The sequence below is a fragment of the Nicotiana tabacum genome, chromosome 1 (genome assembly GCF_000715075.1).
Source record: "Nicotiana tabacum cultivar K326 chromosome 1, ASM71507v2, whole genome shotgun sequence".
Taxonomy (NCBI): Eukaryota; Viridiplantae; Streptophyta; class Magnoliopsida; order Solanales; family Solanaceae; genus Nicotiana; species Nicotiana tabacum.
Genome location: NC_134080.1, coordinates 178,405,304 through 178,419,396, shown reverse-complemented (window position 1 = coordinate 178,419,396; position 14,093 = coordinate 178,405,304). Strand labels below are relative to the sequence as shown.

Sequence of the window (14,093 nt, the reverse complement as noted above, 5' to 3'; positions counted from 1 at the left end):
TATTGATACAGCTTTTCAAGGTTTTAAAATACCGAGATGATTATTTAATTTAAAGATGATATTTTTGTGTCATCACAGACTTATAGTTACAACTTGAAAAGTTCGAGGCACTTAGTCATTAACTTCAAGTTTCAAGTAAAAAAGTTAAAGACGGACAGTCCTTAACTTAAAGTTTCAAGTTGAAAAGTTAAGGACAATAGGTCCTGAACTTCAAATTTTAAGTTCAAAAGTTAAGGACAGGCAGTCATTAACTTATAGTTTCATGTTGAAAAGTTAAGGACACTTGGTCCTGAACTTCAAGTTTCAAATTCAAAAGTAAAGGACATTTGGTCCGTAACTTTGAATTCTAATTTCAAAAGTTAAGGACACTTAGTCATGAACTTTGACTTACAAGTTCAAAAGTTAAGGACACTTGACCCTTAACTTAGAGTTACAAGTTAAAAAGGTAAGAACAGACAGTCCTTAACTTATAGTTTCAAGTTGAAAAGTTAAGGACAATTAGTCTTGAACTTCAACTTTCAAGTTCCAAAGTTAAGGACATTTGGTCCTTAACTTCAAGTTTCAAATTAAAAAGTTAAGGACACTAAGTCCTTAACTTTGAGTTCCAAGTTCAAAAGTTAATGTCGCTTGGTCCTTAACTTTTATGAATACAGTTAACTAAAAATTCATAAACACAGTTAGCATATGCATTCGTACGACTATTTTTATGAAATGTCCTTACATAATCAAATATATTGATTGAACCACAAACACATTTCAATACAATTTTTTTTTGAATAACAGCCTCACAAAAATACGCTACTTATTCGATACTGAATCAACTTATAATCATTATTTTTGAATTTCACACATATTTGACACATCATTGATCGCGATTACACATATACAAAAATAAAAATGCATAAAAGCAAAATAAAATAAAATTACCAGTTCGATCGTTCATAGCAGAGAAGATGACAGAGAAGATGAAGAAGGAGAAAGATTAAGTGCAGCTGGTTTGCATGCGAGGACGAGGACGATGCAGATGAGGAGCACGCGAAACTTGCCCTGGAATTTTCGCTCTCAAATTTTCCCTTTTCTGAATGAATAAAACAAGGGTTTAGGAATATAAGAATTGAAGAAAGGGTAAAACTGTCTTTTTGCTATTAGTAGTGGCTATTTTTGCTGAGCATTATAATTAGTGGATAAAAATAAAGACCACCTTACTTAGTGGCTACCACACGCCATTTTTACACAAATTGTCCCTTATGAATTTACTATTCTTACCTTTGTCTTTTTGCTATTTCACTTTATTTTAATTTTGAAATCAATAAAAATTATTCTACAGTTTTACCTACTTCAAAAATTAACCTATCTACAAAGTGAATATTGGTTGTTTCGGTCTTAAATTTTGATAAAACATGAAAGTATATTTATTTAAATTATTTTAAAACAAAAAAAGTGATCAGACCCTATGTGTCTTACCCGACATTACTTATATAAATAGCCATCATCATCTTTTACTGAACCTGCTTGTATAAAATTCTGGGTCCGCCACTAGCTATCGTGGTATCACTTTTTATAGCTATAAATGTAATATTTTGATTCCTCAATAATTGGTAAACTCTAATTTTGGCCCTTGTGATATTTCACTGAACATATTTAATCTTGAATTAAATAAAAGGTGTATTTTTGGCTCCTTTACAATTTACATGAGAAATATACGTTATATCTCACATGGGGAATTAATTAAATATATTATATTCAATTTACATGAGAAATATGTTAATAATTTATTGAATTTGTGAAAATTCATAGGTATGCTATACGAGATATCAAAATGATCAATTGAAATTTGTCAATATTTCAAGGATTAATAAAACAAATTCTCCTTTAAAGGAAAAGGTCCGTTATATTTCCTAACCAGGAGAGGATTGCTTGTTGAAATTCGAATACATTCACGGAGCCTACGCAGCGAAATATTAATAAGAACGTACCTTCAGCCATAGTTGTTCAAGTATTGTGCGGAATCACCTTCGTAAAACTTTAGCAGAAAACCTAGAGAGCCTTCTAGCCTGTGCCTATCGTAGGATACCAGACTGATGGAGTCACATGTGTATTTATAGGTAGGCTAGGGACTCTTAGGCAAATACTTTAGCCCTAGGGACTTCTCCATAAATTTTAATTACCCTAGGGACTCTTAATATATGGTAATTTCTTTTCATCAAATAAACTACCATATATGCATAACTACAGAATATTATCTGATATATTATTTCCTTTTGGAGACAAGGTAAATATTTTATTACCTTATATGTGGGTCATACTAGAAGTCTCTAGAAGAGACGGTAATTTCTAACATTCTCCCACTTGGCCTACATATTAAAATCAGATCATCATTTATGAGAGATAAACATATAATATGGCCACAAACTTTATCACTCAATTAAAAGTTATGCAACAATCACTTTAACTAGAATATATTATTACACGAATCATGGCGGTCATGCTTTTAGACAAACACTTCATTCCATGTATTACAATGCACAATATATTCTAACAAAGTATCTAATAACTTTATGAATGAACTTAATATAAGTCATTTAGAGTCCAGCTTTATTGATCCAATGATCATACATGAAAAACCAAAAGTGTGAACTGTCATGTATATCAAAATAAACATAATATCTAGACAAACTGTTAGAGAGCAAAGCAAGACTAAATTGAGCTACTAAGCCCCATATGGGTTACATGATCCTTGCAAATATTAGCCGGCAGACCTTTAGTCATAGGATCAGCAATCATCAAAGTAGTACTAATATGCTCAAAATTTACATCTTGCTTCTTCACATAGTCTCTAACCATCAAGTACTTTATGTCGATGTGCTTGCTTCGGCTGCCACTTTTATTATTCTTAGAAAAGAAGCTGAATTGTCACAAACGATTCTCAATGGCCTTGAAATGGAATCGACAATCCTAAGGCCGGAAATAAATTTTTTCAACCATAACGCCTGTGATGTAGCTTCATAGCATGCTATAAATTCAACTTCCATTGTGGATGTTGCAACAATGGTCTGCTTGACACTTCTCCAAGATACAACACCTCCATCAAGAAGAAAAATGTATCCTGAAGTAGATTTACCAGTATCTTTGCATCCACCCAGATCAAAGTCTGAATATCCAATCACCTCCAATGAGTCAGAATATTTGTATTTAAGCTTACAATCCTTGGTTCCTTGCAAATATCACAAGACCCTTTTACCAGCTTTCCAATGGTCAAGACCAGGGTTACTTTGATATTTTCCAAGCATTCCTACGGCAAAAACAATATCAGGTCTAGTACAGACTTGTGCATACATAAGGTTCCCAATAAGCGAAGCATAGGGAATGTATTTCATTTGCTCCTTTTCCAATGCATTTTGTGGACATTGATTTAATGAGAATTTGTCACCTTTAATTATGGGTGTTGCTATAGGTGAACAATTCTTCATCCCGAATCTTTCTATAATTCTTTCAATGTAGGCCTTTTGAGATAGTCCAAGTAATCTTTGGGATCTGTCTCTGTAAATATCTATGCCAATGACATAAGAGGCTTCACCCATATTCTTCATCTCAAAATTCTGGATAAGGAACTGTTTAGTCTCGTGCAACAATCCCAAGTCACTACTTGCAAGCAAAATATTATCCACATATAGGACTAGAAAAATATATTTGCTCCCACTTATCTTAAGGTATATATATTGATCAATGATATTCTCCGTAAATCCAAATGAAGAAACAACATTATGAAATTTAATATACCATTGGCGGGAAGCCTGTTTTAGCCCATAAATGGATTTATTCAACTTCCAAATAAGGTGACTTTTGTCCTTATCACAAAATCCTTTAGGCTGACGCATGTATACCTCCTCTTCAAGATCTCCATTCAAGAAAGTTGTTTTCACATCCATTTGATGTAACTCTAAATTAAAATGAGCTACTAATGCCTTGATTATTCTCAATGAATCCTTCTTTGATACTGGAGAGAAGGTTTCATGGTAATCAATGCCTTCCCTTTGAGTAAATCCCTTGGCTACAAGTCTGGCTTTATATCATTCGATATTACTAGATGAGTCTCTTTTAATTTTAAAGATCCACTTGGAACCTATGGTAGAGGATCCCTTTGGTAATTTGACGAGATCCCAGACTTTATTTTTAGCCATAGATTCTAACTCTTCTTTCATGGCATCATACTAAAGTGTGAAGTTTTCTCCACTCATTGCTTGTGAAAACGAGCATGGATCATCTTTTAGTCTAATATAATAATCAGACTCTTGGAGATATACAACATAGTCACTAGAAATTGCTGATTTTCGAATTCTTGAGGATTTTCTCATTCCCACTGGTTCAGAGACTTCTTCAGTGGGTTCAGGTAAAGCGGGTTGATCTTCATGTGGCTCCTCAAGTGGTGGTGGCTCTTGAACTTGTTGTTGTTCAGATAATTCATGAGAATATTTCTGAGCAACATTCAAGTTCCCAATATATAAAGGTACTACAGGTGGTTTCCTTATTTCTTCCAATTCCATCCTTTGAGTCAAACCACTCCCACTATCTTCATGCTCCTCAAGAAATTTAGAGTTTCTAGCTTCAACAATTTTAGGAGAATGAGAAGGAAAATAAAACCTAAATCCCTTAGAGTTAACTGCATAGCCTATAAAATAACCGCTTATTGTTCTTTCATGCAACTTCTTTAGTTGTTGGTTATAAACCCTCACTTCAGTTGGACATCCCCAAATGTATAAATAGTTTAAACTAGGTTTCCATCCTTTCCATAATATTCTCCACCCCTATCAGATCTTACAATTTTGATCTGAGCACCAGTTTGTTTCTCTACTTCTGTTTTGTAAACTTTAAAAGCATCAAGTGCTTCTGATTTATTAAACAGAAAATAGAGATATATATATATCTTGAATAGTCATCAATAAACGAGATAAAATATCTCTCACCATTCAAGCAAGTGGTAGGAAAAGGTTCGCATATGTCTGTATGTATGATCTCAAGTAATTGAGAACTCCTTTTGGCACCTTTAGTTGATTCGTTGGTCTGCTTACCCTTTATGCAGTCCACACAAGTCCCAAAGTCAGAAAAATCAAGAGTTTTTAGAACTCCATCATTAACCAACCTTTTGACTCTATCAATATAGATGTGTCCCAATCTCTTGTGCCAAAGACCAGATGAGTTCTCATTGATAATTAATCGCTTAGTGCCAATTTCTTTATCATGCAAAGTTAAAACATTACATTCAAATGTGGGGTCTATCTCAAGTTTATATAAATTTCCATTCAAATTTCCAAAACCAATAACTTTATTATCTTTCAAAAGTTTCACAAAAGGATAATGAAAATTCAAATCATATCTACTAATCGATAGTCTTGAAAGTAAAATTAAAATTTTAGAATATTTTGGAACATAAAAAGTATTTTCTAAATCTAAGTGAAAACCATCCTTCAAAATGAGCCTATAAGTCCCCATGCCTTCCACACGTGAACGCGTCCTGTTGCCAGAATAGACGTATTGTTCACTTCCTATCAGCTTCCTGTGAGTTGGAAAGCCATGCATGATTTTGGCAATGTGAATTGTAGCACCAGAATTAATCCACCATGTATTATCAGAAACTTCAGTACAATTAGATTCATAACATACCAATGTAAAATTAGCTTTCTTCTCAAGTCATTTCTTGTATTTCAGGCAATCCTTCTTCCAGTGTCCCTTCTTCTTACAGAAACGACAAGCATCTTTGTCAAAGGTGTTTTTCTTCTCCATGGGAACACTTTTGCCCTTCTTTGCATTTCTCTTACCATGAGTCACCATATTAACACTTTCAGGTATATCATGCTTCAACCTCTCTTCTTCTTAAACACACATGGTCAAAAGTTCATTGATTGACCATTTATCCTTATGTGTGTTGTAAGAAATCTTGAACTGGCCAATTTCCCAAGAAGGGAGTTGAGAATGAAATGCACAAGAAATGGTTCAGACATATCCGCCTCAAGGGACTTGAGTTTAGCAGCAATGTCTCTTATCTCCATAATGTGCTTACGCACTGTACGATTTCTGTTGAAAGTCATACTTGAGAGCCTCTTCATAAGGGTGCTGGCCAATGCCTTGTCAGAGCTTCCGAATTGTTCATCAATTGCCTTCATGTAAGCTTTGACCTTATCGCCATTATGGATAGAACCTCTAATGCTTTGGCTTATGTGAGCTTTTATGAGCATTAAACTTAAGCGATTAGATCGCTCCCATCGCTCATAATTAGCCTTAGCAGCTGGCGTACTTGATTCCGCGGGAATAGGTGGTTCATCCACACAGAGTGCCAGGTCTAGGTCCGAGCACCCCAAAGTGAGAAGGACTTTCTCCTTCCATTCAGCATAATTGTCACCAGAAAGCATTGGAATTCGAGCATTCTCATTAAAAATAGCAGTAGGAAAAGCGGTAAAGACTGCAAAACAAGGATAAACATACATAAGCTATGAAGTACAATCCATCAAATGTGAATCGCGTAAAATACCGATTCATAGTAAATTCTAGACCTTCCTGTGGGCAGAGGTTGTAACCCATGCATAGAATTTACTAACTTTATTAGACTAGTAAACCAAAATACATAAAAATTTATCTGTACCTGTGGGCATAATATAGTTTAACTTAAAAGTTTACTATCTCATTCCAATTAATCTCACCAAAATGGTTACCTCCCTATAGGGTCGGGTTACCATTTTAATAAGATAACTGGACTAAATAGATGTCATTATAACCTTTAATCACTAAACGTGATGTGATTAATAAACTCAATTTCTTTTATATTAAGTATTCAAGATGCTACAGCCACTCCTAAATACATAATACAAAAGAAAACTTCAAAATTGACATCTTACAATGATAAACCTTTATAATTAATTTCACTAGAATATTGATTTGTTTCAAAACGGAGATACAAAGTATAGATAAGATGCGTATATATTCTCAAATAATTCTTACAATTAAACTAAATATTATAAGAACTTCCAAATATTTCAACGAACACATATGTTATATTACAGAACTGAAGATCAAAGTGTTTGTTTCTTTTCGTGTCAAAATCTCACAAGGCAATTCCTCCAAATAAACAATCTAATAATTTAAATTGAGTAGTGCTTCAAGAACACCTCAAAACTCTTTGTTTTAAAAGGCAGCAATTAAATACTAATTCCAGAAAACAAGGTTTAACTTTTAGGATTCAAAATAATATACGAACCCTTCCAAATTCATTATGAAACACCGACACACATAATGAAAAATACATGGCAGACCGTATTTGTTTCATAACTTAAAAGGATATTAGAATAGTCATTAGAAATTGCAGACCACTTCTTCAAGAATTCAAAACTTATAAAATATTCCAATTCTATAAATCCAAGAATATGGACAAAATTAGTATATGGGCCATGCTTAAAGGAAATGCATTACAAATCAGTGATTCAAGGCATATCTCTAACGCAGTACTCATGAAACAGAGGTCAAGAACAATACTATGGTTCGACTTTGAGTTACCTAGAAAATCCATGAATTAAATATTGTACTATTAAATTACTTCCGTCAAGCTTACGGAAGAGAACCCATCTTACCGATTATCCAATTTATGGTCTGCCTAAACGACATAAAATGAAATCAAGAGAATCTGTAATCATACAATAATACAGATCTATTGCAACTATATTCGCAAGACCAGATACCGAACAAGACAGCTAAAGGCAGGCTCTGATACCTAGATGTTGAAATTCGAATACATTCACGGAGCCTACGCAGCGGAATATTAATAGGAACGTACCTTCAGCCATAGTTGTTCAAGTGTTGTAGGGAATCAACTTCGTAAAACGTTGGCAAAAAACCTAGGAGCCTTCTAGCCTGTGCCTATCGTAGGATGCCAGACTGATGGAGTCACATGCGTATTTATAGGTAGGCTAGGGACTCTTAGGCAAATACTTTAGCCCTAGGGACTTCTCCATAAATTTTAATTACCCTAGGGACTCTTAATATATGGTAATTTCTTTCCATCAAAGAAACTACCATATATGCATAACTACAGAATATTATCTGATATATTATTTCCTTTGGGAGACAAGATAAATAGTTTATTACCTTATATGTGGGCTATACTACGGTAATTTCTAACATTGCTTTCATATAACTTGTTAACAAATCCAAAATACTCCAGGAGTAGGTTAGGTGCATGTAAAGAAATTAATTTGTTTTATATATTACCTTCAATCTTCGACATTCTTGATTTCTCTGCGGCTTGTCTCTACTTTCCTTTGGTCGGCTTTGGTTTTTCAAGTTTTAAGGTTTAGGGTTTAAGATGGTTTCAGAGTTTTGACAGACCATATTGTACGCGCACAAGAAAATATGTCAATGTTCTGTTGTTTTAAGAAAATGGCTATAGATGAGGTGGATACTATAGACGAGTGTCCAAACTTCCTCAATGAGAGTACTAATATTCAGATTAATACTGAACCTATTGATGAAAATTTTGGCACGTGGATGGCGTCTGACGCATTTTACATACCAAAATATGGCAAAGCTCCTCTAGGCGAAGATGCACATTTTATTTGCATAGAAGAACAGACCATAGGCGTAGCCGATGGCGTTGGTGGATGGGCTAAACGGGGTATTGATTCTGGAGAATATGCTAGAGAGTTTGTTAGAAACGCCAAATTGTCAATTCACAAGCAGAGAGAGCAAAAGAATAAAATTGACCCTAAGAAAGTTCTCAATGAAGCTTACTTGAACACAATATCTCAAGGTTCATCAACAGCTTGAATTTTGACTTTAACGTGTGATATTGTACAGGCGGTCAGTGTTGGAGATAGCCGGTTCGTAGTTATATGAAACGGAGTAATAGTTTACAAATCAGAAATTCAGCAAAAAAAAATTCAATTGTCCTTTTCAATTAGGGAATATTGGTAAATCTGATGATCCAAGTGTGGCACAGGAAATTGAGGTTCCAGTAGAAATATGGGATGTGATAGTGATGGGATCAGATGGACTGTTCGATAATGTTCATAATTTTGAGTTGGAGGCATTAGTACAGGACGGGCTAATAGATTTGTACGAATTGGAAGATACCAAGATGTTAGCGCGCAAGATTGCAGAATATGCACTGAAGAATTCAGAAAATAAGTTGATTTGTACACCTTTTTCAACAGAGAGTTTGAAGGCTGGGAAACAACGTATTGGTGTCAAGCGTGATGATATTACAGTCATAGTTGCCAATATTTTGCCTCTACAGTTCCATTTATGTTATGTGATTAGATATATTATTGTTGGTGTAACTGCAAAAGAATATATGTGTTAGCTGTAAAAGTTAGTTCTTTGGTTCTTTTATCAACGTATGATGTAGATATGCCTATTCAATTTCGTTAACAGATGAGTTTGAGCGAATGAAATTTCTTAGTATAACTTTCGTTATTGATCTGCAATACCGTATGTTATTGTAGAATGTAGATCGATATGCTTGGCATACCATCCCATATTAATTGGAATATAAAATTAAGTCGAAGCTAAGTATTATAGGAGTAATAGTTTAGAGAGGAGCAGGTGAAAAAATTACTATAAGTACAGAGATAACTCTTTTAAGAAATTATTGTAAGTACAGAGTAAAATAACGGGTTCAATGCGATGGTTTTAGTATTATAATGCGCACTATATATACAGAACGAAAGTAGTTGAAAATATTGAAGAAAATTGGATAACCACTGGGAAAAAATGTCATTAATTTGAGGAAAAAGCTAGCAGGACTAGTATAAAAAGCATATTGTCCCCTTGGGCACAGATAAAATAGCTTGTAAGATCACGTCAGCTATAGATCTTGTTAGTTATCTTCCGTGAGTACATGATTTTTATAAGATCGACCAAGGGCCGAACTAGCACAACAAGCATATGATCTCCTGCCAATGTGTTTTACCTCATTTCAGTTTTCAATTATTAGACATGAGAACTGTGTTGACAGCCCTGTTTTAAGTATATCATAGATATCATACAAAAAATTAATTAGTAATTACATATAAGGGGAATAAAAATGTCAAGGACAAAATAGATGCTGCTTAGGATAGGAGAGGAAAATTGTCAACTATTCAAAGTTGGACGGGAGTTTGATTTTTTATATAAAGTTAAAGGAAGAAAAGAATTTTCACTCAATATGAAACGGTAAATCATTTACAAGGAACGCATTTGATTTATTTAAGTTTTTTTTTCATTTAAAAAAAAAGTATTTTCTTATTATTATACGTTAATCAATCGCAACACTTTTATAAGGTCCGTCTTTCAAAAGTATTGTCAATATTTTAGGGATTAAAAGTGTAGGCATATAAATTTTACTTAACTTAAATCCATAAAATAATTTGACTATATTTTAAATTCAAGATATATTGGTCCAAATAAATATTATGGGCTAATATATAAATGAATTAATTATATAGGTCCAATATATATGGATTAAATAAATGAGTCTTAATCCATTGGGCTAGCCCATTTAATTGGGCTAAAGTGATGAGTCCACTTCATTAGGCCCAAGATGGCCCAGTGCCACATGTCAAATGACGTGGCGCACCAAGTCAAACGGAAGAGCCAATAGGATTGTGCCACGTGTTAAAATGACAAGGCATGCCAAGTCACAATAAAAGGCCAATGAAATCGTGCCACGTGTGCAAGTGACATGTTCTGGCCAATCAAATGCGGCTATGTCACACTTCAATTTGATTGGTCGAAAAGAGTTTGTTCTTATCATAACTCTTCCCTCTCACAACTATAAATAGGGGTCTTCATAACCAAGAAAAGACACCAGGAGTTATAACAAGAAGCAAGAGAGAGCTCGTGGATCAAACGCCGCAAATTTCTCTACAAGTTTCAAGCTTCAAACAATCAAGTTCAAGTTCAAGAACGAAGAACAATTCAAGTATTCAAGATCAAGAACGAAGTCAATCAAATACAAGGTGTTCAAGATCAAGGCTACTTGTTCGTGATAAATTTCGTGGCAACAAACAAAGTGTTCGCGACGGTTAAATCAAATTCAATATCTAGATCAAGCTCAAAGACCCTTGAATTTATACTAGAAACGTAGAATCAGAGGAATCATAGAGATTGTAACACTCAAATATTCGAAATAAAATACTACGATTGTTGCGATATTTTCGATCTTGATTTTATTTTCTCGATTCAATTTATTATCTACAAAAAGTACACTGCATTCTGTCTTTCCAGAGTCCTAACCCCAGGATGACCATCTACATAAAATGGAAGCCACCTGATCGGGGAATTTATAAATTAAACATAGATGGATCTAGCTTATGCAACCCTGGGAGGGGTGGCATTGGAGGGGTTATCAGAGACTGGGAAAACAACTGGATTATAGGCTTTAACATGTCCATCCCCCACGCTACAAACATATACATGGAAGGCCTTGCACTTATACAGGGTCTAAAAATAGCAATACAACAAAACATTAGGCGACTAGTGGTTGAAACGGATTGCAATATCTTAGTTAACATGCTTACTAACGACAATGGTCCGTATCAAAATTTGATTATTGATTGCAGATGGATGCTTACAAGAGCATGCGAGCCTCGGGTGACTCACGTCTTCAGAGAAGCGAATGGAGTGGCTGATGCTATGGCAAAACATGGAAGCAAATCAAACTTTTTTGGAAATCCTATGTTGTACTTCTCCCCGCCCCCTTTTGCTGTTTCTACTTTTGAACTGGACAAGCTAAAAACTTTGTGTCCTAGAAAAGTTCCAATTTGTAATAACTCTTAAAACAGGGCGGAATAAATATCTTCATTACCAAAAAAAAATTAGTGATATCTCAAAAAGTAATGTCCATGTTGGTTTGGGAAAATATTTCTCTTAGAAGTATTATTTACATCTACTTATTATTTAGTGAGTTATTTTACAATTAATAGAGTTAAACTAGCCGTTAACTAACCGTTGGAGCAACACCTATATAAATATGGTGTTTGAAGAGCTAAAGACACACTTTCTAATACAACTTTTTGAATCATTTTCTTCCTTCTATGTGTTGAGTTTCTTTCTTGAGTTTTCTGCTAGTTCTATTCCCAGTTTAATAACTGGAAGAGCTTGTTGAATCCTGGGGGATACGCCTAATTTTATTTATCACTGTGTGGGTGAAATATCTTTAAGGACAATGTCCTTGACACGCTTCAAGCTAAATTTTATTCTCTATAATCATCAATATTGTTCCAACAATCTTAAGAATATTTTTACTTTGTTCTTATGGAGAATGCTACTTATGGAATGCTGATGGACTTTAAAGGCATACGGTAATGTCTTCTGCTTGATATTGTGTAATATTATATCTAAGTATCAGGTATGCATAATTGAACTAATACCTCCTCAACATTTATTCTTTCATGCTTATTCTCGTGAGAATATAATTGGCATATATCTTTGGCCTTAAGATAATACATATAATCTCCTTCTAATTTTATTAGTGTTTCGGGTTGTGCGTTCTTTGTTGTAGTAAATTTGTAGCGTGTTATTATGTATGTGCATTTTGTATTGTGAAAGAAAATGCATATTTTTTTAGTCTTATAAGAGACGCTTTTGTAGTTCTCTTTATCTTGAATGTTTTGAATTTCCTCTCTTAAAATTTTAAAGAGGCAATATATTATTTGTTTTGAGCAGTGGTAAAACTTGATTTTCTAATGCATCAATATTTTACTGTTTACTTATGTTGCTAGAGATTTTAAGTGAACTATTGAATGATTTTAAATCTGACTTTATCAAAACGATTATTATACATAGATCTAAGAGAACTCATATATGTATATTATTGTCGATTGCTCTTTTCGCCCTTGCCTCACGGAAATAATTTTTTTTAAATGTCAATATGGAAGAGCCTTACAAAATTTGTAATTCTTGTGGCGACAATATATATATTGGAGTGCCAAAGTATATTGCATTTTGGTGGAAGTACTTTATGATCTTAAAATAAAATTTGCTTATCTCTTGGTCATTTAAGTGAATGTTGAAAATGACTGTTTTTTCTTCATATAACTATGAGTTATTTATTTGAGATCAAGCTTTATTGAAAATAATAATTATTTTGTGGGGCCATACTAAGCCATTATATATTTCTCAATGTAGAAGAGGATTCGAGAGAAATAATAATCCTGCAAAGTCAAATATAATTTTGACTAAGCGGATGATATAATTATTGTGGTCATTTCTCAAGCGAATCTTATGGCTAATGATGTTATACTTTTGTCCTACTAAGCGGATTTGTACTAATAAAGTTAATTTTGTGTCCTTTACCGAAGTTGAAGAACAAGAAGAATAATTTATTTATTTTGGTGATTCAAGAGTCAAGTTCTCGGAATGGAAAATTTCTTATTAATCTCACTTCTGAAAAATATTGGTATTAGTTGGGCGATTCATAACTCTAATATTCGGGCAAATTGGGTTCCTGTAGAATTGTTAGGAAAAGTTAGAGTGAAGATTTTTTTTGAGAATGATGGGTTGCATCAAATAAAAATAATTGTTTTATAGGCAGTGAGTATTGTAATCATGATTTGTTAATGTTTCTTACTAATTTTAAAATCAATATCGAATATGCTAGTACTTGTACTTACTTAAAATAAGTGTTTATGATGACATAATGTCGGTAGCTATACATAATTGTTTGAGTGAAACTATATGCTGTTATTTATAAGATGAAATGTCTTATATATGAGAAGTTGGTAATACTTCTTATAAGTTATGAAAAATATTACTCCCTACCTTAAATTTTTTGAAAATGTGGGGGTCACAGTATTTTACTTTGGGTTTCTTAAATATTTGGGTGAAGAAATTATTGAATTATAACCCATTTCTTATTTAAGATACTTCTGTAGGAGTTAAAGTTACTTCTATGTTTAGAAAATTTTCTTTGGTACTTGACTGCAAGAAGAAAATAAATTCTTATGTGTTGAAAGATGTTTCAAAAGGCACTTATATAGAAGTCAAGTGTATTTCATTTAGAGATGATTTTATGCCTTACTTGAGAAGTACTATGAGTTAGTATTTAGTTTGTGAATTTTCCACTGTAT

At 33.5% G+C, this 14,093-nt stretch overlaps 2 protein-coding genes across 2 annotated transcripts; one reads left to right on the top strand and one right to left on the bottom strand.

The window, feature by feature from the left end:
• Positions 1 to 5,885: 5,885 nt before the first annotated feature.
• LOC142164303 (uncharacterized) lies at positions 5,886 to 7,832 on the bottom strand. Its single transcript, XM_075222163.1, has 2 exons — positions 7,823 to 7,832; positions 5,886 to 6,457 (listed from the first exon to the last, which is right to left on the bottom strand). Exons 1-2 carry the CDS (start codon positions 7,830 to 7,832, stop codon positions 5,886 to 5,888), a joined length of 582 nt encoding a protein of 193 aa, XP_075078264.1.
• Positions 7,833 to 8,424: 592 nt separating this feature from the next.
• On the top strand, positions 8,425 to 9,346 carry LOC142164302 (putative protein phosphatase 2C 55). The gene is made up of 2 exons (XM_075222161.1): positions 8,425 to 8,794; positions 8,946 to 9,346. Exons 1-2 carry the CDS (start codon positions 8,425 to 8,427, stop codon positions 9,344 to 9,346), a joined length of 771 nt encoding a protein of 256 aa, XP_075078262.1.
• The last annotated feature ends 4,747 nt before the right edge of the window (positions 9,347 to 14,093 follow it).

Coding starts and splice junctions, on each gene's coding strand:
- LOC142164302 (XM_075222161.1), top strand. CDS start 8,425: ATGGCTATAGATGAGGTGGATACTATAGACGAGTGTCCAAACTTCCTC. Junction 8,795..8,945: donor CTTGAACACAATATCTCAAG/GTTCATCAACAG, acceptor CTTTTCAATTAG/GGAATATTGGTAAATCTGAT.